Consider the following 25,936-nt stretch of genomic DNA (forward strand, 5'->3'; position numbering starts at 1 on the left):
GCAAGTTGCGTAGACTCTTGCAATCAAATTTTCTTTTGTCAGCTCAAAGAGAGGAAGAAGGCATCGGAAGCCGCTTCTGCATGCACTGTATTTTGGGTTAATCTTATGTGTCCAACATCCCCGAGTTAATGTTGGAACTACTTCTTAGCTTCCCTTTCCCTCTTCCAAGACCCACTGTGGTGCTTGTTTGAAAGCTTGTTTATTGCTCACTGATTACTCTGAAGTGATTGTTTTCTGCTCCCAAATGCTACATCTCATCTTCCTGTTTTTCAAACATAAAATAATGAAAGGAGGGAAGACCTCAAAATCAAACGTGTTGCTCTGCGTTGGCAGCTCCTTCTCATTGTGTCAGGAGCTGCTCACACTTGGTCTTGAATAAGGTCAGGCTCTTCTGTAGTATCTGCTCAGTTTGCAGCTTTGCAGGAAAACGTGCAGGTATTTGACAAATACTCTGCTCTTAAGTAATGGCTGGAGCCATCCTGCATGATTGAGGTGGCTGCATTTATGTGCTTGTGCGGCTGTAGAAAGGTTTGAGAAATGAATGTGTATTTGCATACAGGCACCTGTGTGTGGAGGACCAAAGAGTGCCTGTTCCAGGAGGGGAGTGCTTGAAGTGATACAGCAAAGCTCTTGCAACAGCTTCTTTGTGCATTTTTCAAATCACGTTGTGGTTCTGTGTCCCCTGCACCTGCAAGAAACTCGGGTAGATGTGTCCTTCCTTCTTCAAGATGATAACAAAGAGGACTTCGAGAGGTGTTGATACCAAATAGGACTTATATGCCATTGTGTGAAGGAACTTAGGTCATGGCTCCTGGGTAGTCAGCCACAAATCTTGTGTTTTTGTTTTTGTTTTTTTTTTTCCCCAGATCTTCCTGTCTGGGCCTTGTTGTGCTGCACATGCTAGTTGCCAACTGCCCCTTTGTTCAAGTGAGCAGAAGGAATAAATTTACACCTCATCCTTGTGTAGTTCAAGAAATCTCACGTTGACATCTGGGATACCCCAAGCCTGTGGGAGCAAGACAGGGGGATTGAATGTGTATTTATGCATTTTGATGTCACATGGGCAGAGCTACAGACTGTGGAGTGAACTCCTGGAGAAATTATTATGAAAAATCAGCGTCCTGAGCAGCAGAGGTTTGGACTGAGACTTAATTTGGTGGTGAGTGGACATAACAGACGGGAGCAGAGCTGGCAGGAGACCAGGTGTGTGCAGAATGTCATCTCCAGAGTGCATTTGTACATGGAGATGAGTGCTGGTGTGATGCAGCCTTTCCTCTGTCCCTTTTCTTTGGCATGCCTTTAGCTGGGTGTTGCCTAGCAGAGCATGTTTAATGCCCTATTAGATCTTATGCCTTGTCAGCACAGGATTAGCAATTTGAGTTTTGCAATGGCCTGGTGAGTGAGCATTGTGTAGTTGCTGTTCCTGAAAGGCCACGTCTCAGAAAGACATTAGGGTGTTTATGGAGGTTTTAATAAAATATTTATTAAGTAATGCATGTCAAGGGACAGCTTATTTTATAACGAAGACGATATTTGATCCGGGTCCCATCTACAAGATGTTTTCGTGTACTTTTCAGGAATCTTTTAAAAGCACAGACAATGTGCGTTCCTTCTTACTCATCTTGATTTTTGCATCTCAGAAGAAGTAAGGGGGAGGCAAGTGTAACAAATTGCTTTGTTGCTCAAGGTATAGAGGTGAGCAGAAATTTTTGCTCAGTTTTGCCAGCACTGATGGTTCTTCCTATGTTGTTATCTTTATGTGGAGTTTGCCACTATTCAGAAGGCATGAATGTGTCAGAATAAACGGCTCTGTCTCACCAGTATGCTGAATAAAATAAGATGTTTTTCCTCTGGGCAAAGCAAATCGAAAAGCTAGGTTTTCACAACCTACTCTTCTTCCTCTTTCAGGTGAAGCAGGCAGTGCTCTGCTTCCTGTTTTCCTTTCCTCTTTTCTCTGAACTGATTGAAGAACATTTTAGCAAGACGTTCGTGTTTCAAAACAACGTACTCTCAGGTCTCAGCCAGAGAACATCTAATCTCATCCTCCATAGGCTTATGGTACGCGATGTGGTTGAGAGGGTGTTTGGTTTTACTTTTAACTTAGCTACAAATAACACCTTGTGATTCATCCTGTACCAGATCTCCTCTAAGATTAAGTTCACAGGCTGGAACTGAACTGTGCTGAAGTCCAGATGTGAATCTACTTTCTTCCGGGCATTAGTTGTAGTAGGGCATTTATTTTTTTCAAAAGAAAACCTTTTTCTAGGACTTACTCTGTGGCATTTACATCCTTCACTGGATCCTCGCTACAGAGTACTTTCAAGGATCATGAGCTTAGCCTTTCTTGTGTTTGGTTTCTGCTCTATATTATGAGGATTAACGATGCTCACCACCTGTACAGAATATTTTGATCTGTATCCAAAGCACGATTGGTGTCCACTGAGTAGTTCTCTCTCTCGTTACTTGAGCTTGCACTGAAACCATTTGCACAGTGCAATTGCTAACTCTAACTTCTCTCAGATGTCTTTTATCATAAAACAATTATTTTTATGAGTGATCCTTATTTTCATATAAAAAACTACACATGGCAAAACGAATGCCTTCTGTGTCAGCCAGGGAGTAATGGACTCTTTGTGGGCACGATCAGGAAATGTGCCTTTTGTTTCCCTGCACCTGTTGCTGTACTACAAATAAAATCATCCAATGTTTTATTAAATAAAATGAGAAGCCCTAATGAAATTGTACCAGCCATTACCAGGAAGTCTATTGAAAACATTCAGCAGCTGCTCACTGTGAGTTCGTTTACACTGATAGAGTTGTTTTGTCTTTCTCCGTATGTGCTAAGTGGGAAAGCAACAGCGCAGCCTTAGCAAACAGCAGAGCTGTGGCCCATTTCGTAGCTCTAACTCCTTTTAAAGTGCTTGCTCAGAATCTGTAATAAGTTGTGATCAACTGTTAAGAGTGTGTGACTTGTGAAAGTTTGTTAGCAAGCATCCTGTCTCTTACAGCTAAGTGTCTTCCAAACTACAGCACAGTGGTAAAGCAGGCAAGGATCTCCTGTGCTATCTCATTTTATAGAGTGGGATTGTTTCAGAGAGGCTGAGAATCAAGTGAGTCAACCCTGGGAAATCCTCTGGAGTGAGCTGGGGGTCGCCCTTGTTTAACACAGCCGTATGCCACTGGTCTTTCTCTAGGCCTGTAACAGAACTGACATCTTTCTCTCCTGTATTTATAAGCTGATGGGTGTCACGTAGCTGTGCTGGCAAGTAGGTGGGGACCCTTGCACAGAACAGATTGCTTCCTAGTAAGAGTTGCCTGATTTAAAAGAAAAGCTAACCCCATTGATAATCTGTATGCTAAATGCTGAAGTGTATTTTATATTAAAACTCCTCAAAAGTTGCATCACAACCACAGCTGCTTTGTGTACAGGAAAAGGGTTGCTGAAGACTTCCTGCTAAAAATAGTGTAATAAAAAATTGTGTTCAAACTTGCGTGATACAAACCTTTCTAGGTTTGCTTTCAGAAATACCTCAGATGCAAAGCAGTTGAATGAAATGTCAGCCAAGCAGCACGTGGTGCAGCCCTCCCTTCCCACAGCGGCTCAGAAGGCAGCAGCTGCCTGTGAGCGGCGTGAGGCCCTGCGGTGCCCAAGCATCTCCTGCTGCAGCACCCCCTCTGTACTGAGGAGTTTCCTTCCCTTTTGGTGGGAGCAGAAACAGTATCACCAAGCCTGTCTCCTGTTCTGTTTGTGACATTACAGATTTGTGTATCTCCTCTGAATTTATCCCAGTGCAACCCGTGAAGAATTTAGACTCAAGTGTAAGGAAGTGAAGCAGATACAGTCATCCAGAGCGCAAGCCACAGCGATGAGCTCCTTCAGCAGGGCAGGCCCCAAAAAGCCCAGGTGCCTGGTGACAAAAGGGAGGACTTGGTGCAAATTTAGGTTGATTGAAAGCCCTGTGTTTAGCCCCAGCTGATGGCAGTGACAGTCAGGTCCACCTGGTGGTGGAGGAGCTGCTCTGTCCTCACTGTGGTGGCTCCATGGAAGAAAATGGTGGGTGCTGACACTTCACTCACCCACAGTGGTCTTTATTTTTGCCCATGTGGTATTTAGGTTTATTTTATCTTGGAAATTAGGTTTGTGGCTGGAGTAGATGCATTGTGGTGCCGGGACAGCAAAGGGGAAGCAGCTTAGCTGCAGGAGGGGAGAAAAGGGCAGGGCACAGCTGCGTGGGGATGAGCAGGAATTACTTTAAACTGAGCTCACCTGAACTCAATCTGCCAACAGATCCAACAGGGGGCCTGACGGGGACATCCAGCTCCTGCCAGTAATGGAGCTGCATCTTGAAGGTGTTTCTCTGTTGCCCAGTGCTGTTGATGCCAGCCGTAAGGTTTGAATGTTACTTTGCTGTCATTGTGACAGTATCAGAGAAGAATTATATCCTCGGAGCAGCTGGAAAGCGGCCTTGCAGGGCTCATACAGCTTAGTGCCACAGCGTATTACGGGCTGAGAGAAGTGCAGGTGGCTGCAGGAAGAAAGATGAGGGGCTAAGCCAGGCAACTCTATTTTCAGCATTTCCAGGTTTAGTGTTTACATATTCAACATCTAATGTTTACATAAGTCAGACGCTTGTCAGCCTTTCTCCTGATATAACAAAAAGACGACAAGTCTTGGTTAAAATGTAATTAATTAATTAATTGAGGAACTGGGGCATTCTGCATTTTTCTTTCTGTTTTTCCTTGTGCCGTGTGCAGCTCTATGAAAGCACAGGATTGATTTCAAACAGAAATTGAAACAGGTCTAAATGAGCAGCATATAGAGATTCTATAAAATATGTATTTAATAATTAAAAAAAAATCAGCTCTGCAGATATGCAGCAGATGAAAGTAATGGCTCCCTTGAGCATCTGCTCCAAAGGGACTTTGGTATTAGGAACTTACCACAGATAGAAGCATCCCAACCAGGGCTGCCACATTTCTACAGATGATAAAAATGCAATTTTATCGAAGAAGATTTTTTTTTTAATTATTTCTTAATTGGTAGAGAAAGATCTGTCTATAAGAATACTGTAACATTGAAGGGAGGTGAGGTTATTTTATCTGTACCAGAGCACAGCGTACCTGGGTGGAGCATCTCCACTAAATACTGATTTGCATTAATACTGATTAGTGTTTTCCCAGTGATTATTTAATTTCTCCCAAAAGTTAGGAGTAATCACATCTTCTTGCAAAGAAAAATAACTAGAAAATTACATAGGGTATATGAAATACTAGGAGGAAAGTCAGTAAGACCACTATAAAATTTTATTGCAGGAAGGACATCATCTTGAAAGTCCTTGTAGCGTTCTTTTAACTGTCTATAATATTTAAAAGCTGTTTAAATAGCACTCCACTAACTTATATATGTGTTTATACTTGTTCCCACTAAAGTTACCCTGCACTCTGGAAGTTAAGTCAACACCGGTAAGAAGAAAGTTACTTCGAAATACCTGATGTAAAAGTGGCCTGATAAATAACCAAACGTTGGGTAAGTACCTTTGGGATTTTCTGTCTTTGAAGTGTTTGTCAGGTACTGCAAGTCTGCTCACAGTTCTGTTACTAGCATATTGTAATTACTTCTCTCATTATCTCATGCTAAAATAATTCTGAAATATTTGAGGAATATTTGTGGCGAATACTAGGTTACAGTAACGGGTCTTGAAGTCTTTTACTTAACTGCTGGACACCACCAGCAGCCAGGTCTCTTCACACCACTTCTTCAGATAATTCAGAGTTGTTCATAGCAGATCCAAGTGAAAGAGGTAAAGGCTAATTCAATTTCTACACCTGTGTGAGCTTGGAGCTCTGTTAGGGAGTCAATATAATTTTTTCACGCTTCATTTTGAAACCTAGATGTTTGTCCCTAGGCCCACGTAGCAGGTGGCAGCACTGCTCATCATTTGGTCCCTTCAACTTTTTCTCACCCATTAAATACAGAGATATCCTCAACTTTTTGGAGGAAACATACACTTAAATCTACAGAAGTAAGTTCTCCAAAAACTGCCGGTAGGTCAGCTCTTGACTTGGAACCACTGCTGGACATGCTGCCCCTCTATGTATTGTACAGGGTTCAAGGCGCAGTAGTGCTCTCTAAAGCGCTAGTTTGCAGTCAGCTTCTAAAAGACACGTATGTGAGAGATCAGGCACCCTTACTTGAGCTCCTATGGGCATCAGCAAGAATCTAACCTGATGAGCTGCAAGGATGGCTTCAGTACAAGAGATTATGTAACTCTCCGCCAGCGTGGTTAAAAGCAAGAGTTCCCGAGCAGGCTGTGAAGGTCAGGTGTGCTGTGAATTAGAGGCAGCTAGCTGAAGATGCCTCTACAGAAAGAAATGCAGTTCTGTTACCAATGTTAGACAGGGATATGTGAAACACAAGAACATTGAAAACTAGCATCTGTATGAGCTAAGTGCAAAATAGCTGCTTAAGCGAGTGAAAAGCTTTGTTATTTTAATCAGCTCTAACATACTGGGGTCCAGGAGTTTGTCTTTTTGGGTAGTGGATCCTTTGATTTTTTGCCAAATGAATAAAAAAGTGGTCCAATTTATGTTTTCTTATGGAGCAAATATTTAGAACATTTAAGAGACAAATGACACCGTATCCATGAGTTGTGTACCAGTGCACCTGTTATGATTGATATATTTGCACCATCTGAAAAACATGTGTGCTGGAAGGAAGGGGAAGCAATTTAGGATAGAAAAAAAAGTTCTCTGAGTCAGTTATTAAAATTTCTTGCTTACCCTTCTCTGAATGGGTTCAGGAAACAATGAAATCTATAGTTACTGCTCTAGTGATCTAGAGGAATGATGCCGAGCTTTACCTTCTTAAATGCTTAGTCAATCAAACCATACAGCAAATCCTCCAAACATCCAGTAAGCAAGGGATGCATAAGAGAAACTGCACAAACTACTTCAAGGTATTTATAAACAAATTATTTATGGTCACTTCATATTAGCTCTGAGTTACCCATATTTCTGAACAGATGAATACTCTCCGGCCTCTTCCATTTAAAAAGTATTCCAGTTCCAGAAAATAGAAAGTTTTAACATTAAGGCATACATACAGCTATGTTGTTTGCTTTCATTTAATAAGGATCAATTTACTCATACTCAAATACATGGAATGTTGGCACAAAACTAAAGCTCTTGTGGAACAGCTACTGATCATACACAAATATTCTGTGAGGTCCTCTTGACTTGCATTTCTCTGATAGATACACCACAAAATGGCTTTAATAATACAAACTGAATGCTGGATCAAATCTCTAAATAATAAGTAGCAGATAAAGTAAATGGTTTGCTTTATTTGTAAATTATGTACAGAATACATTTTTTAATTATTATGATGGAAGAGGAGAAAGAAAACAGCCGTCATTTCCAAACCGTGCTGCTTCCTTCACCTGCTGGAGATGACATCTTTCTCTGAACCAGATGTACAAAACCAGTTTGGATTTCCTAAGTTGCTGGCACATAGTCTGGAGAAACAGAGAACACTGCAGCCAAATTCAGCACTACCAGCTTTCATATTTTCAGCAAAATACTTCTGCTAAAACTAGTTTTCTTAGGAAAGTTTTCACAATCTTTTGAAAATAAAATCAGGAAAAATATCAAGAAAGTTGTGGGCTACGAAGGGCTTTACCTAACTAGCTATCAAATGAGTATAACTAGGAATAATCTGAGATTTGGTCATTCAACTTTTACCTGTTTTACAAAAGCACGTTTGAGAAGTGAAATTAATTGACCAGTTATGCAAGTACCAGAAAGCTATGTTTTCAATGTTTGAGGACGATCTGGGCAATCTATTAATCAATAGAAAACTTGTCAGATTGATAAAACTTCTGTAAATGTATATTAATGATTAACATAGTACCAAGTAATCAAGTTAATGGTTAAAAAAAAATGAAGGAACTAGATATAAAACTGTTTGGTAACATGTATATTCAGCAAACAAAGGTGCTACTGTATGGTCTATGTTTTGGTGATCAGCCAACAAAGAAAATCCAACCATTTGCACATACTTAGTCCCAAAACCACAGTGAGTTATGATTTTTCATGTGAAGGCCTACTTTCGGTTTCTTCTTCCTCCTCTTCCTCTTCGCAATCCCCTTCATCTGTTTGCTGTTCAAGTTCCTCTTTTGTGATCATTTCAAAGTCGTTTCCATTTCCACTACTGTGCTGGGACCTGTCGTCTTCACGCCTGTCACTGTCAGTGTCTGAATGCCGCTCGCCTCCTGAGCCTTCCGTTCCCGAGTTCCTCGTTGCTTCTGTTTTCCCGTCTTCGTCTTCTTTCTTCTCACTGTCTGATTTCTCCTCACTGTCGTATTTTTGCTGCTTTTTGGATTCTGATTTTTCCTCTTTCTTTGAGTCTGCTTTTGGTCCTTTGTATTCGTGTGTGTACAGGGGCCTGAAGGAGTCAATGAATCCCACGTCTGCTGTAAGGTTTGGCAGAAACCAGAAGTGATGCCTTCCTCCAGTGATGAGCCAGATAATAAGGAAAAGGATGCAGCGAGCTGTATTTAAAAAATGGGAAATTTTGTTATTATAAGCACTCACAATGTACAACTATGGTGTAAGAAGTATCCAGTGCTAACAGGCAGCCAAAGCCAGCAACAGTGGCAACCTTGAGGAAAATCCTCTCATTCTGCAGTAGCATTCTTGATTTATTATTCTTATTTTACTTACCAAGTCTTTTTCCTTATCCCCAGTAACCATATATCCCGTCTATGATCTAGTTCTTAATGCTTTAAAATCCTGGTTACACCATTCTCACTACTGAATCTGTTCTTATGTTCTGGCATTATGGTTTTTGTTTTGTTTTGTTTTTCGGTTTCTTGTTTTGTTTGTTTTTAAACTGAGGCAGAAAACAAATCTCCACAACAGAGGAAGCACAAACAGGTGGAACAAGCCTGAGACTTTTCTTTCTGTGGCACAACCCTGACACCCAGTGGCCACTAAGGAAATAGATACCCAGGACCAGTCTGGCTACTGCTAACAAAATAATCAGAAGTAATTGAGGTTGTTCACCCATCTGAGCCAATGTTTAAATGTATGTTTAAATGTTTCTGCCCTTTTAGACTTCACCTGCTGATAAAATGAAGAAGGCCGACACTTACCAACAGCAAGAAGAAGAATACTGGCTACAAAACAGCCTGCACCTACACTGAGGTAATAAACACCAACACGCATCTCTGCTGGCCAGAGTGGAAACAGGGTTGCAGCTATAACAGCGATCACTAAATAGGAAGATAAGAACAAACATATGAGACACGTGCTTAGTTGTTCCTTGTACATACACGAAGGTTCTAGGCTTACCATTTACTCAAGGTATTGGCTTAGCAAAGTATGAGTTACACGACAGCATTTTAGGCCTTGACTGAAATATTTTCTAGTTCCCCTGATGTTTTCATAGTGGTTACACAGACACCAGGGACCACACTGAGCAAGTCTACATTGTTATACTTGATCAAAGGAGAAAGGAGCACCCCTGGAAAGGCAGTAAGCAAAAAGGTGAGCAGGGAGCTGCCAACAACCAGTCCAGCAGGAAGCAGGCACAGAGATCTGGGTGGAGCTCCTGGTGGCCCAAGGATTGATCAGAGAGCTGAATATGGCCCCAGGGGATGACAGTGTTTCCCTAGAAAGGTGGTTCTCACAGGGAAAGGAAGCTGCAAAGTATAGGTCAAGGGCATTGGACCAGCAGTGAAATTAGCTGTTAGCTCACTGATGTGAGTGAACAACAAGATTACATTCAATTAAAAAAAAAAAAAAAAGCTGACTGCCTAAACCAAACAAACACAAGGGTCAGAAAGGTATTATTTATAGTTTAAATTAACAGCTTTAGTATCTTTCCCATTTTTATATAACCCACCACAGCGGCCTATGAAGCAACTTGCTCATTTGTTTAAACTGAAATAAACAGCTTGCTGAACTATGCTTCAGCTGTCTTTTGTGTGTTTTGTTTATTTGCATGCATCCTCCCTCCATCCTGAGATCAAAAACCATGTCATGTGATTGGTATCAAGTCATGCTGAAACTGAAGAGCAAAGCAGTTTGTCCAGGAAGATGAGACATTTCTGCAAGGAGAGATATCCTGTTGATATTCCCCCATTCGTGGTGGGCTTGCTACTGTCTACTCTTACTTACCCAGTACAAGTCCCATAGCAAATGTTTTAAAGTGAACAGGGTCATAGATCCACACATACACCTACAACAGAAATAGTGATTAATACTTGAAAAGCAAGTGCTCTGATAAGTTACTTAATTTATTTCCTCACTCAAATGCTTAGTGCCTTGCTATATTGCTTTGCACTGAGCAAACAGCACTCTGGCTGTTAGCGTACAAATGTTAAAATAACATTTCTGCCATATCAGGGTAGAAGAGGAGGGCAAGGGGTTGTGTATCCTAAGAAGTGTTAAGGACTTGAAACAGGTTTGTGTCAGTGAAAGAGCTGCAGAAAGAGACAAACAGCCATGGGGCTGCACGCCTGCATGCTCCTACCGATTGCCTTAGGTATGTACCGATCGTAATCTGAGCTTGGTGGCAGGAGGCCTAAGGACACTGTGCTGCTGGAGCGGGACATGATGCAGAGTTTACCTTGCTGGGACAAAGTCTTCAGGCAGGGAGAGAATGAACTTCCCCGTTGTTTAAGAAAAACATGGGAAATATCAAATGAGATCTATCAAAGAATTGCTTCATAAAACAAGTTTTTTCCCAGATTAACTTACAGGTGACAAAATTCCAGGGAAAACATTCAAACTGTAAAGCTGATGGGGAAACGAAAGATTCAGAAATGTCACTGAATCAAGGTGTTTCTTGTCGTCTTTTGTTCTTCTTTTACACATTAACACTGCTCAGCACGGAGCCAAGAAAAACTTATAAATATTTCTCAAGTCCACAACTGGAAACAAAAATTGCTTCTAGCTTTGAAGAGATTCTCTTAAGAGGAGAAACACAGACAAGCAAAAAAAAACAGCAGACTGACCATGGAACAAAGCATCAAGCTGAAACGCTCAATTCAGCTCAAGTCCCCTCTGATGACCTCAGATAAATGTATTGTACCCTCTGTACCACAGCACACTTACCTAAATGCCTACCATTGCAACACTGAGTACCAGATGTTTGCATGAGAGCTGTGGCTCCATCTGAATCAGATAGGTTCAGTTTTTAATGAAAAAACCTTCCCTGTGAAGGGCAGTTTTCTTAAACTAGTATTTTTTTCCCTTTCTCACAAAATTGAACAGTTTTTATAGTTATCAATAATTAAGATTCAAAGAAGCAGCTGACTACTAGCAGCCAGGAGCCCTCATAGCAGAAGAGTTGATAAAAACTACCAAGACGACGCCTTAGATGAGGCAGTAGTGCAGTTTTTCAGTGTGATGCAACAAGAAGTATTTAATGCTATTCTCACAGGGTATAAAAAGTAACTACATGCAGGCATTGCTCTGCTGCCATTCAACTCCTTGGCAAGCCCAAACTGAAGATCATGACTGGGCAATATAAATACTGAGTATTACACGCTATCCTAAGTGCAAAAGAATTAAAATTAAAAACAGCTCTAATGTAAATACCCAAGGAATGGCTCTAAATTAGCTCCTACTCAGGAAAGTTTATGGGAGTTGCAGCTCTTGAAAAGTGGGAGCTCATCACTAAAAAATAAAAATACAAAACGTTAGGATACCTGTAAAGACTATTATGCTGCTAATACAGCACTGCAGCCCCGCTTTGAATGCTGCATGCCATGCTGGGTACTCCATGTAAAAGACAATGGGGAGGATCAGAGGTATGGGTGATTGTACACAAGGTGGGATGAAACAGATCATGACAGCTTGTAAAAGATCTGACTGCGAAGATCAAAAAAGAGATACATAAAGGAAACACATTTTCCACACAAGTAATTTATTTAGAGTTCACTGCCACATGTTTTATAACCAAAGGGCTACTAGAATCCCAGGAGACATTACTGTACTGTGACACAAAGCACGCTGAGAACAGTTTATCTTTGCTAAAGTAAAGAGTTACTAATGTATCCCAAATCTTTAAAGCAGGAATATGGCTCTGTACGTTAACCGAACTGTTGAAGAATTAAATGATTTGACTTCCAAAAAAGAAAGGTGCAGAAAGTATTTAAGACCACACAAAATTTCAGTGGTAAAGCCAGGATAAGAATTCAGAATCACCCAGCTGCTCAGATCACAAAGTCAGGCAGCCTCTGGATGCCAGATACTTTTGACTTCCACTCCTGGGATTGCACTTCACATTCTAAAAGGCTTGATATTTGTTTAGAAATCTCATGAGGCCATTTTCATGAGAAATAGCCTCATGAAGTCCATTCCCCTGTTCAAAGCAGGGTCAGCCATGATACCTGACCAGGTCGCTCAGGGCTTTCCCAGATCCAATCTTGAAAGCCTCCGAGCATAGAGACTGCAGAACCTCCTGCACAGCCTGCTCCAACACCTGATTACACCACGAGGACAAAAACTTCACCTCATGGCCAATAACATGTAAAGTACAGGGAATTAGGTTTTCTTCTAGATTTTTTTTTTAAGTTCCTGTTCTACATTTATCTGCCCCTAATCTCACTGCAGATATCTAAAACTTGGTGTTTCAAGATAACCCATCGCATCGTCATTATTTTTCCCTTCCATGGGACAAGAACGTCTGCAGAGATGTAGTAAATTAAGCTATTATCTGGCAGTACACTGACACTAAATTTAGAAAGTATCCGTAAATCTTACCTCATTTCCATCCAAGAAAACTTGGTCTTCATGTGGCTCAAGTTTAAATTTCCTCTTAGTTTCCTTTTTTTTGGGTGTTCCTGGGGTCTCATCCTGGAGAGAAACACAAATTATACATAAAAAACATGTACAGGGTTTTAGTTTCTGGTATTTAATATATTGAGTCTGACAACTTTTTACAAATTAAAAAAAAAACAAAATGTGATCTTAAGTGAAGACACTATTTACTGTATTTCTTATTGTTCTCATTCCTTAACAATTGGGTATCTAAAAATAAAGGCAAATTGTAAGGAAAGAGAAATTTTATTTATACAGAGTACCTAAGGACTAGGCTGTAAATTTGGGATTAATGTGTTCAAATGCACAGCAAAGTTCCACTGACATTAACCACAAAGTCTGCACAGAGATCAAGCACAGAGTACGACGCTTTATAATCGCAAGCTCTCATAGAATTAATGGGTATCTTGGTGCCACATTTACCACACAGGCATCCTTCCAGAATCAATTTCTGCCTTTTCATTCTCTACCTTCCTCAGTCCTTTTGGGACCTTGTGCTTCCCTCTTCCCCACCTCCTGTTTCACTCTCTTTGCTTACTTCTTTGCTAGAAACTAAATTTACAATTTTTGCCCTGTGTTAAGTTAGTACCCAATGGCTTACATTATCCACTAAAATATCAGTTCAATAATTAATGATTAGTTTAAAAATTAACATTGCATTTAATAATAACACTTCAGATGACAGTGAGTTGGAGGAATTCCTAACTTTCAACGTCTGCACTGTAAGGTATCTCAGGAGTTAGGTAACCTTACACTGCCTTCTCTGTTCTGACCGCCAGCAAGACTGTTTTGTTTCTCATTCCTTTATTAGCCATGCAGCTTTCTTTTGAGATCTAGACCTTTGTACATGTGGACTGCACCTTTGATTGCGTGCCATTACCTCACTCAGGAGTGTCCAGACTGCGGTAACTTTGAGCACTATCCTACTAACTCTCACTAGATTCATATCACTGTATACAGAAGACAAAATACATCTCTTCATCAAGTCTGTCCAGCAGATTCCTAATGTTTTAATTTATGATTTCTGTTCAGCTACTAGAATAAATCGGGAATGAAAACATGAAGAAAACATGTAAAACTTGTACAGTAATAACAGTAGGAACTGTAAAGAATGTAGATCAGACGTCTGTAAAAACTAGGCATTAAGGAGATTAATAACAGAGCTCCCATACACAAAGCTGGCCCACTATTACAGAGCTACTTGCAAGCACCAAGTATCACATTCCAGACATTCTTATCACCAAACATGGTAGAATTGCTGCTTCATTTTACATACACAGCTGCACCGCTTTGAGATGTTAGGGCACACGCATACACATCCATCTATGCTAAGGTGCAGCTGCACAAAGCATCAGTGCCCGCTGCAGCAGAGCAGGAGGCGGCTTTCATTAACTCAGTCCGCACTACAAGGTGAGGAGATCGAACTGAAGTCTCCGTTTTGACCTGAATCAGGATCAGAACCCCACAATGTAAAAACGGGTATTTTAAAGACCAAAACAGGAAGAAACACTTTAGAAAAAACAACCATATTTTTAAGCCAATATGATCTTAACAATACCAGTTAATGTCTTCTCTGTTAACAGGTTTGTCTCTCCTCTTGCAGATTGCACTTACCTTCTTACACTCCTCTTTTTCCCCATCCTTCTTCTTTTCTTTCTCCTTCTTGTTTTTTTCATCTTTGCCACTTTCCTTCTTGCTCTTCTTCTCCTCTTCTTTCCCACTCTCAGCCTTTCCTTTTTCCTTTTCTTTCTTTGTATCCTTGTCAGGTTTCATTTTCATCACTTTTAACGCTCGATGAAAGAACTGTTTCTTCAAGAGTCTTACAAGCAAAAAAGTTAGATGATACAATTTAAGTGTGGCTGGAATTACCATGTTTATACACACTTACATCATTAGCTAACAGTCTAGACTACCTAATATAATCATGAACAGCATAACTGACTGACAGAGGTCACCATCACAAATGACCCCATCTCACCTCTTGCTCTTTTTTGTTCATCTGTTCAGAACTGAGTAGAAAACGTAGTTTCCTGTGCCAGTGTTTGGCATAAACACAAGTGAATACACAAGATGTAGGATGGAGAAAGCCATCAAGTCAATTTAATGATCTTTCCCATTAATACGACTACCTGATATATATTTGCAAGTTCATGTCAACATATTTCATCGCCAAAATAAGGAAGTAGACAAACAGCTTATTAAGTTACTTGGTAAGAGGTGCACATTGAATAAAATTACCACTGGAACTGTGGCACACGTGCAAGCATTCCATTCACATTAGCTACAAACATGCCTTACAGCAAGTACACGTATGGCTGGCTGGGCCATAGGACATAGTATTTGGCAGTCCTGAAGCTGTGTAACAAGTCCTGATGCTGTGTAACAAGTAATGTCCTTGAAAGACCCATACCCAAACTCAGAATAGGAAGAGTAGTACAGGATCCTGCTCTTCAGACCGAGGGGAAGCAGTGGGTTACAACTGCAAGGGCCAATTCACAGCAAAAAGCTGGCCCTACGCATCAAATCGATTTGATTTGTACTTGGTTTCTTTCAACTCTTGCTGCAGATCAAATCCTTATGCTGGACTGCCTGTTAAATTAGGAACTCAGTGAAGAAAGAGAAGTCCTTCTACCACTTAAACATACATGCACGCTGATTATCAAAGACAGCTGCTTCAGGTTGTTGTGGTTTAACCCAGCAGGCAGCTAACACAGCTGTTTGCTCAGCCAGCAGTGTTATTGCTGAGCAGAACGCCCCGTGGCATAGGACATCCCTTTGGTTGGGGCCCACTGTTCTGGTTCTCTCCCTTCCAGCTCCTGGTGCACCCCCAGCCTGCTCGCTGCAGGGCAGCCCAAGGAGCTGCAAAGTCCTTGGCTCTGTGTGAGCACTGCTCTGCAACAACTAAAACGCTGGCGTGTTATCAGTGTTATTCTCATCCTCGATCCAAAACACGGCACCATACCAGCTACTAGGAAGAAAATTAACTTTATCCCAATCGAAAGCAGGACACAGGTTAATTAAAACAAATAAGAAAACCAAACCAAGCCAAAAAAAACTTCCCTCAGACAACTTTTCATGTACTTTCTCTTTCGAGCAACAGAAGACCACCTGCTTGGGAGCACCTACTTTTCTTCTCAGCTGGGGGAGCCATCCCTGCCTCTGATGGAGCGTGAACAGACCACACTGGAAGACCCCTGCAGTGGGCCTGAGCACAGAACCACGCTATCGGAGCAGCCAACAGGCAGGTGGTGAAGCAGGACAGACCTTCACATGACAGTGAAATGCGGTGAATTGCTAATTCCCACCACTGGCCCTCTTTAGAGCTGCCAAACGCAGCGTTAGTGCTGTGGTTTCTTTAGATGGATATGTGAGTGCACCACGAGACCTTACACACTGGATTCGCGCTATGAATGCGGACAGGAACTTATTAAATACAGAGCTATTCAATGCAACCGACCCAGGATGGTGACACAGAATCTGACAGTTGTTTCCTATTGGATAGGGCAGGTAAAACAATCACAATAGCCACACCAGGAGAGTTAAGGTACTTCTTTTTAATATGCATGAAAGCCTTAACAGCCTCTTCTGCTGAAGGGACTACTTTCCCCGCTGTATTAAGACATCTCTCCATCTCTCTCAAGTGGCCAAGGAAGCAAACAGTGCTAATGTTTAAAACCCTGACAACAGTTTTGGTAGCCAAAGGTGGCCTTAGCATGAAGCGATACAGGAGTCCCCACAAGAAAGCAACTGCAGACATGGTACGGTGCTGAACGGATCATCAGTGCACGAGATGATGCTGGTGATAAAAGTCAGAGAACAGAGGGTCAAATGGATTTGTTTTTGCATGCTACGTTGTCACTCTCTACCCTGCTGGAGCTGAAGGACTCAACCAACTGTTGTCTCATCTGATGGTTTAATAACTGAGAGGCAAACATACAGACCTCAGTCCAAAGATCCTGGAAAGGAAGATATTTTTCTGCTTGCATTAAAATAAGTTCTTTTTCCTAAATTTTCTTGACTAAGTCAGCACAAAGATCAAACGGCATCAGCCCTGTCTCAGCCCTAGAACTAGGGGCAGAATCTCACCTGACGGATGGCTATCTAAGAAGCTCAAAAAGGAAAAACAAAACAACAAAACCCCCTAAATATAGTCGTTACTTGTAAGTGGCTTTTGCAGAGCTTTCCAAGTATAAGATTCAGCCCCAAAAAAGGATAGAAGGGCCAGAATATGCCATTCATCTAAACAAAGCACTTTTGAGTCTGCTAAGCAACAGAGACGTGCCACATGAGAGGCATAAATTGAACCTCAAAGTTCAGCTTTTGCCATAATGGCAGTCCAGGTCCACAGGAAGGAGACAGTTGAGAGCTCTCATCCTGCTGACATAAAAGAGCTATAACATTTAGGAAAATTTGCTGCCCCAAACAGCATAACAAATGCAGAAGAGAATTTGGGAAACAAAGATGATGACACTACCTTGTTCCTATTTCTCATCTGACACCCTCAAACATAGTAATAAAAATAGTCTTTATTTTTACATACTAATGCTAATGTCTTAGAACGCATCAAGTCCTTTTATCAAAGAGGCCTAAGCAAAACTGTTTCTAAGTAACGAAGACGTCTTGACAACTGTACTCATTAATAAAAGCGATGATTTAGATTAGGTCATACCTGTTGCAGTATTCAACTACAGACTCCCGAGTAGTAAACAACGCTTCCTCTCCTTTCTTTGCCTTTGCCCACTTAGAATCCAGGAGGCAATCCACAGCTTTTGAGGCTAAAGGAAAAAATGGGAGGAAAAAAAAAAACAAAAACAATGTGTTAGAAAGAATGACATTTATTTCATCCTGGAGTCTACATTACTTGAACCACACCAGTCAGTCAGTCAGTTCCAGTGACATTTCACATCTTCTCAATTTTTAACGTAAATGAGTAGCTGCTATTCTGAAGTACTTGACAACTACGCACCTTTAAATCACAGAGTGAAACGTTTATTGTGTTTACTTCAGATAAGATTAATTTTACAGCTATCTAATGCTTATCTAAGTTTTCAAAACTGTACTGAAAGATCGGTACTTATTAGATAAAGCACAAAAAATAAAAACAAAATCCTCTTCCCACCACCCCCAGTACAGTGTTAGACAGTTTAGTTCCGTGGTTAAAAGTAACCCTACCGATAAAATAGTCAACTCGGTGGCCCATCATGTTGGTGGATTTTGTTGGACAGTTGAACCGTAAGTATTTAGCAACAGCCTTCTCCTCTTTGAACGGCTCACCAACCTCCTACAACAGAGAAAGTGCAAAATTAAGAGAGTCTTAAGCACATGGGAAAAACATTCACTTGGGCTCAAAATTCAGATATTGCAAAGTCCTTGTTATTTTGTGGCAATTTATAAATAACAAACAAAATGTAAAAGATAACATAAGTCATTATTCTCAAAAGCTTTCTTTCTACAACATGCAAAAGATACATAATCTCAGAATCTACAAACTCATTCAGCAGCTCTGTAAAAAAGGCAAGTTAAAGGAGGAAGTCAAAGGAAAGCACTGGACACTTGGCAAATGGAAAGCTGCTTACAAGGCTGGAGGAAAAGAGTTGCGAAGCTGAGAGTGAAGAAAAGCAATACAGAGAGAAGAACTGGCATGTATGAAATGCCAGCAACACAGGCATGTTGACAGAATACTGAGCAGCTGGAATTTCATGTCAAAGAGGGGTGAAAACCATGTTGAATAGAAGTTGAAAGATTTGTGTCGAAGTTTTCAGTATGACTGCACGACTACAACGTGACTTAGACTTACGAGTACCATCGAGGAGGTTCTCCCAGTCCAGGGACTAGGAACACCAGTATAAAGCGCAGCACGATGAGGTACATGGGCTCCAGAACAAGCATTTTAGGAAAAAGGCACCTTTAGTCTACAAACATCAACACATGCCACACACTTCCCAACTTGCAGACCAGTAGCAGAATTCAAAGGACTTGTAAGACAGAAGGCAGAAGATAAACGCTTTCAGTTGTGTTGAATTACTGCCTAGTATTTGTAGGGAGGGAGGAAGACCTTTTGAACATTCCTGCTTCAGAAAATCATGAAACAAACGTTTGGGATATTACACCGATTCACACAAACTTCCTCAAACTCCTTTCTGTAAGAGCTCTTTCAGTCAGCAAGGCTCAGGTCTCCAGGTCCCCTCCCCACAGTGACCTGGGGATCACGCACACAGACACCCCAAGACTTTTTGCAGGCCAGCAGCACCTTTTCTGTACCTGTCCTTGTGCTGCCCACAGAAATACAGCACAGAAGCCACGAAGACTGTGGATTTATGGGGATATACAGAACGCAAAGATTCAGTTTAAAGACACAGCATTTTTAAAGGTCTATTCCTGCTTTGAAGCTGCACAACCACAATATTGCAAGAAGCAGAAACGCAAGGTCAAGCAGTCGTTACCCCTGAATAAAAACTTCAGACAGTGTGAGCTGTTAACTTTCAACAGCCTGCACTGCTAGCTTTCAAAATCAACTGGTTAATGAATGATCCTTCTAAAGGAGATTTTTGCTTTTCCTACCTTTTTAAAGAAAATCAATCAGGCGCAAGATATCCACCTTACCAAAAGCACCCAGTGGTTTGTTAGTTCTGAGCCTCCTGAGATTTTTAAGCCTGAATTCTTTGTGTGTGTGCAGAAATATGCTCTCACTCTCGCCAGTTATGTTTACAAACACACGCCAGATGATCCTAGCAGACCTCACATGGATGGAAAACTTTCTCCGTGTTCAACCCTTCATTTTTCTCCTTTCCGATTTTATCAGTCTGTGTGTAACAGCAGATAACTACCCATGAACTGGCAGTGCACGCACACACATCATTTAGATACTGTGGTCTGAAGTCCCCTTATATGGTGCACTTGTACCAGCAACTATAAATCCCTGATTATCTTACTAATTTTGGTACCAAACCAGATTTGATTCAATAGCAACAAACTACACCACAATGCACTGAAGGGAAACGGATGGACATACCACATGATTAGGGTACGGCACCCACACCAAGGTGCCATGGATACAAACGATGAGATGCAGCAGCTGCATTTCAGAACAATGCTTTTCTCACGTTTCCTACCAGCACTTCATACTCCTGATGACGATTCACAAGGAAAACGCTCTTCTTTACAGCACAGTCCATGAAACAGCCCGAGAAGTTACTCACTTCATTCCTCTGCCAGGATTTCATATTTTTTCCTTCCTTAAATGTTTACGATTCTGCTAAGCCATGTGATGTGCTATACAGGCAGCGACTGGCACCAGTTTTTTTGATTGCTCCTTACTATCTAGTGCTTTGTCCTTTTCTGTGGGGTTGCTGCAGAGTAACCCAAGCAAAAAAGCTTTCCTGTGAGAGAAATTGCCATAGTTTGACCAAGCTTGTTCTCAGAAAGTTTTCCCTGCAAATTAATCCCCATTTTTCATCCTATTTTCAGCACTTTACTTGCAGAGCCAGACTTCTGTTACAATATTAAAGCAGATGACAGACAGAATACTGAATTCCCTCATAAAGCGAAGTCAACAGAAGCACTTAAAATGTCAGTACCTAGAGTGCAAGTTTTTAAAGATGCAGTTTAGCAGATCTCAATGCTCAGCCGGAGAAATAGCCAAACAGGGGGCTTCTTAGGCCTCCTGTATATTTAGAAAAGGGTTACACAAATGAATCAAGGGGTAGTTTGGAATAAGTTATGAAGCTTTAAAGCAGACAACACAGCCTTAAAAAGCGTGCGATATTTAAAATTCACTTTTATAGGAAAGACAGAAGACCTGCACACTTCGGTTTTCAGAACATCATCCCTCACAGACGGTTTCTGAAGCCGAACAGTTTATACAATTTTCAGATAAGGAAAGCAAGACATTTGCGTACTTAATCAGGTGCAGCCGATCCTCCCAGCTGAGAGTTTACATCCAGAAGGAGTCTACATCATTCCACGCTCTCCTCCTCATACCCTGCCTGCACACACAGCTGCATCCAAGTTATCTCGTCCCAGGATGGTCTGAGCACGTTGGAGTTGGGCTGAATCACCAGCCTATCTTCTCCCGGCCTCGCAGACTCTCAGGATGCCGTTTTCTCATTTTGCCAAACGAGCCTTCTCCAGGGGGGACTGCCAGTGGCACAGAGCTGGCTCCAGTGCTTCCTCTGCGCCGTCAGAGGATCCCTTATCCCAAAGTCCCTTTCCACTCCCAGTATGGCACAAAAGGCACGAAGACTGGCGTGGGGTTCAGCTCTAGTATCACCCACTACAAACCATCACTTACTGCTGGAGCAGGGGTTAGGCAGCACAGACTTCATGGCAGTCCACCAGCTCCTGTAACCACTGCCACCTGCTTTTGAAGTCCACATTCAGCACACGGCCAGCACCACAAACGAAATGCACACAGGCTAGAAGGCGCTGACACTTACACCTTCAGCAAGTGTTGACATCCAAACCCACACAGACATTTGCCAGGATTTTCTAAATGCCTAAATGTTGTTACAGTGAAGTTGGGGTGAACTCTTCAGGGACAACCAGCATTTTAACCATCTAAGAATCTCTAAACACCTAACCCAGCCCCTAAAGAGACCCCCTGCATCAACCTTTGCTAATCAGATAGAGGTGGTGGGGGCTAAGCCAAAAACCTACATGGAGCACCTGTACCTAGCTGATGGGAATGCCCTAACGTCCCCCATAAGGCAGGGGCTGGCTTCTGGTTGTCCTGCTAAGGACTCAAACACATCAGCTTTCCAGAGGATGCTGAGGGTGTCAGGGCACACTCAAAAACATTTGCAGTCTCTTCAATAGTGGGGCTTACATGGGGCACGTGAAACCCCAAAACTCCCTGCTTGAGAGGATGCATACCCAAACCTTAGGCTGGATGTTCTGTGGCAGGGAGAGGCGTCATCCTCACCCACTCTGTTGAAACTTGGGGACTTTGCCTAAAAGAAACCAAGGTGCTGTAGAGCAGAGAAGGAACACGCAAGTTAGCACGATTTGATGCATCACTGGATGAGGCTGGGTTGGGGGAAAACAACCCATTAGGGGCTGATCCTTGCTCTTAGGACTCCGTCTGAATTTTCTTCAGTGCCTACCAAGGGTAAAGCTGCCCGGCTCCTGCCCGGATGACCACTACGTGGATTGCCCCAGGTCTCTCAAAAGGCGCCATGGCAGAGGCAGGCAGAGGAACCAGTTCTTCTGCATTGCTGCGGCTGTCTGCTGGCCACAAGACGCTCACTCTTCCATACAGGAAAAGGTTAACTTGCTTTTGTCCTGTACATGTCCTAGGTAAGTAGAAGTATTTGTTTGTTTCTTCGTTCTTTGCAGCTATCACTAATTTTCTGGAGAAAAAAATGAGTTTACATATTCACAACAAAACACATTGGGTTCTAAAACTCATGCCCAAGGAGCAACGCATGGTATTTGGGAGATAAAACATGCCAGCTGCAGTCTTCTTCTAACCTGAGGCCAGTTGTTTTGACTTTCTCCCTTCTTATCGCCAAAAATCTAATTCAGATTTTCATACTACAGGGATTCTTTTGTTATTGACACGAGGAGCTACTATTTTAAATTCCTATTTTTCTGTTTTCCCCCCTCAATCTTTGTTTCTTCTTCCTTTACCACTTGATACTACTCCCTTTTGAAAAAGCTACTTCGCTGTTCTCCCTGGTTATCATCCTACTCGGCTTTACTCGAATTTACCAGAAGATAACAAGAAAATTGGCCAGCTGCATTAACATTTCTGGTAATGGTACAGTACTGCGTTGTCATTTCAGAAGACCCTTTCCATACCCATTCCCAAAAAGCTGTACCACTTTGCAGCAATGCAGCTGTTGCACGTTTTCCTTCCAGCAGAGCCCAAATCAAGGCATGGAAGAATGACCAACAGGAACAGTTAATACCAATTAGTCCATGTCCTTCATCAGGAGAATCTCAAAGCTTGCATCCAGGGATTCAAGAAGGGGAAAAAAAAAAAAAAAAAACAACAACAACGAAAGCACGTTCTCCTGTTACCTCCAAACCTCAGTTTGCAGTCGAGGCATTTGCCAAATCACTGCCTCAGAAGAGTTTTCTCTATTTATAAAATTGATATTTATACGCATTAGCATTTTGAGAGTGGAGGGCACAGCACTAGGATGCTATGCGAGTGCTATTAATCGCAACGCAAACACAACTTCACATCTGCAGAATAAAACCATGCACAATGGAATCTGGCCAAAGTAATTAAAACTTAATGCCGACTTAATAGTCCGAGCGCAGACCTGCCAAAGTGCCACGTGTTACCCAACCGAACGCTCGTCAAAGCGACCAGCTCAAGATTTGGTGTTTAAGTGTTTCGGGACAGACTGTTTTTCCCAAGAGATGAAATAGCCTTCCTCGGGTTGCTGGAGCAATAGGCATCCAAAGACATCCCCCAGATGTCTTTGACACCCAGAGAGGTGTCTGTCTCAAGAAGAAATATTAAACTAGCCATCAGACAACATGTTGTTTTCTTTTACTAAGTCCTTCATATACATCGAGCATCCCTGACTTCAGAAGTTTGAATCACGTGGGAGCCCACTGGCTCGAGCAATCTGCTTCCCACAGAACAGGCTCTTTGCACTGCTGCGTGCCTCCATGTTAATTACAGTTAAATTACCGTCAGGAATGACACCGACAACTTAACCTATAAAACGTCTTCACTCCGGCTTTTGAAGTTAGGATTTCTGTAACTTCCCTCACTTTCACCTTGTTGCCAGAGGAAGAGTCGAAGCTCAGCGGTCCAGATTGGGCAACGTATTTCGTTATGAAAATGCATCCTGAACAATAAATCCTTCCTGGTATCGCTTCCGATGGAAAAGCAGGCTTGAGAGAATTTTGAGCTGTTTTATTGCCCCTTTTTGCATGCCTCATCTCACGTTTAGCGTGTTGACCAAAGTACCACGATTCACATCTTGATGGTAGATATAAAATTATTCCGAAGCCTGCTTTTGTACACGCAATGTTTGTGATTGAAGTCTGCTCCATCAGCTTTTTCCACAGGTAAATATTCTGTCTCCTGCTACAGTCTTACTCTTGACAAGAAATTAGCGATGGGGCACTCAGATGTCAGACCCACTCACAGCATGGTAAACAGCCTCTTTAGTAGGGGGTACACACTGCCCTGAAGTAAGTACTCACTTCTAAAGCACTTCAGACACCTACAAACACACACCCCACTCTTCCTTTCAAAAGCAACTTGCAGCGTTATCCTGAAACATGATAAACATACTGTAACTACGCCAAGAAAGTTCAAAAAGCTTAAAAAAAAAAAGGCAAACCAGAAAAATACATCTTGCTTTATTCACTCTGACCAATTAGGATCACCCTCTGGGCATTCAACAATGTTCTTTGTTCCGTGTCCTGTCTTCCCATTGTCACTGGGACTACGAGGAGGCAAATAGGGACGTAGCTGTACAGCTGTGCCACAAATTTAGGCCAGAATCCCAAACCTTCAGCATTCACACCTAGACACGGATGCAATCGGTAACAACCCAGGAAATCCTCCTATTGCTAGCAGGCTGGAAGTAAACATGTGCTTAAGTGCTTGCAAAACCAGAGCCCTGGGTATTATACAAAACATTAAATTACTTTCAATTTGGTTTTGATGGATGCTTGATTGGGCTGCTGTCATCCCTCCTCGGTAAGGGACAGGCTGGGACAATTCTGGAGAGTGAATAACCCCGTAATGCCCACCGCCTGTGATTGATAACTTATTTAACAAGATTCTGGTTAATTACTCCTTGCGTTTTTTCCCCCCTTCACGGTAATTTGAATTAAAGGGGAACAGGCACCACTGCGAGCACCGACACATCCCCATCTCCTCAGGGGAGGGGAGGGAAAGGAGCAGAAAGAAGGGGGCAGCGAAGCAGAAGGACAAAGTCTGAGGCGTCCATCTGTTGAGCAGCTCTGCGACTCCCCTCACAAGCGTCACCTCCACTCCGAGCACGGCCATAAAACCTGACCACTCCTCAGCGTTAGGGCTAATGATAAACACACGCCAGGTCCCAGCTCCTGATGCTGCAGCTATGCACGGAGCCGCATCAGGACCCCCACAGCACTCACAAACCCCAATTTTTGGCAGGAACGACTCGGGGGGGGACACCCGGCCCTCCCCCCCGCCTCCACCCGCTTCTCCCCGGCCCTACCGAGCCCCCTCAGGGCGGCCCCGCGGCGCTTTGCTAGAAAATTCCCAGCCCCAAACCCCCCTCACGTCCCGGCGCGGGGCTCCACCGCCTCCCTTCCCCTTCCCCTTCCCCCCACAACCTCCCCTTCTCCCTCCCGAGCTCCGTGAGGGGGCCGCGGGGAAGGCCTCGGGCTCGGGGCCCGGGGCTCGGCCAGCTCTTTCCACCGAGGGCTCCCTGAGGGGAGCGGCGGAGGCCGTGAGGCCGGCGGGGCTCGGTACCTGGGTCCGCTTCCTGTGGCGCCGCCGCTCCGCCATGTTGTCCCCGTCCGCTCCGGCGGTGACGTGGGGCGGGCGGCGGAGCGGGGCGCGGGGAGGCGGGGGGGGGGGGGGAAGGAGGCTGCGGCCTCGCGAGAGGCGCCGGGGAGGCCGCGCCCCCCTGCGGCCCCTCACGGGCGCCGTTCGGCCTCAGCGCCGCTTGCAGCTCGGTCTGTGGAGCCCTCAGTGGGGCTGCTTGTGTTGTAGAAGCGCAGAATCACAGAATATTAAGGGCTGGGAAAGCCCTCCAAGGTCCAAGCGCCTCCCAAGCGCCGTCACACACCGAACCGTGTCCCCAAGCACCACATCCAACCTCCCCTTGAACACCCCCAGGGATGGGGACGCCACCACCTCCCTCTGCAACCCGTCCCCACGCCTGGCTGCTCTTCCTGAGGAGAAATGTCTCTGAATTTCCAACCAGAACCTCCCCCCGTTGTGCCACCCCTCATGGTGCCCGCAGGTGCCCCATAGGCTGTGCCCATCGCACCGCTGCACGTCTTGGGCAGCCACAAGCCGTGCATTTAGGGTCAGTGCACCCCAAGAGCCCTTTAGGCCACGCAGACACCCGATGTGCCCAGCCTTTGTTAGGTGTTACCCACTTAAACACACCACGGGTGCCCTGGCCCTCGCACACAGCTCCAG

At 43.2% G+C, this 25,936-nt stretch overlaps 1 protein-coding gene across 1 annotated transcript; it reads right to left on the reverse strand.

Annotated features, from left to right (window-relative positions):
* Window positions 1-6,956: 6,956 nt before the first annotated feature.
* On the reverse strand, window positions 6,957-25,341 carry SEC62 (SEC62 homolog, preprotein translocation factor). Its single transcript, XM_032193313.1, has 8 exons — window positions 25,259-25,341; window positions 18,001-18,109; window positions 17,498-17,603; window positions 14,443-14,647; window positions 12,772-12,864; window positions 10,180-10,240; window positions 9,153-9,272; window positions 6,957-8,549 (listed from the first exon to the last, which is right to left on the reverse strand). The coding sequence occupies exons 1-8, from the start codon at window positions 25,292-25,294 to the stop codon at window positions 8,080-8,082; spliced, it is 1,200 nt and encodes a 399-aa protein (XP_032049204.1). The 5' UTR covers window positions 25,295-25,341; the 3' UTR covers window positions 6,957-8,079.
* Window positions 25,342-25,936: the final 595 nt, after the last annotated feature.

The sequence above is a fragment of the Aythya fuligula genome, chromosome 9, assembly GCF_009819795.1.
Source record: "Aythya fuligula isolate bAytFul2 chromosome 9, bAytFul2.pri, whole genome shotgun sequence".
Lineage (NCBI taxonomy): Eukaryota > Metazoa > Chordata > Aves > Anseriformes > Anatidae > Aythya > Aythya fuligula.

Bases quoted from the DNA above. Each gene is read 5' to 3' on its own strand.
- SEC62 (XM_032193313.1), bottom strand. From the start codon at position 25,294: ATGGCGGAGCGGCGGCGCCACAGGAAGCGGACCCAG. The intron at 18,110-25,258 runs GTACCGAGCCCC...TCTCTGTTGTAG, and splicing joins GCCACAGGAAGCGGACCCAG to GAGGTTGGTGAGCCGTTCAA. The intron at 14,648-17,497 runs GTATGACCTAAT...TTTGCTTGTAAG, and splicing joins GTAGTTGAATACTGCAACAG to ACTCTTGAAGAAACAGTTCT.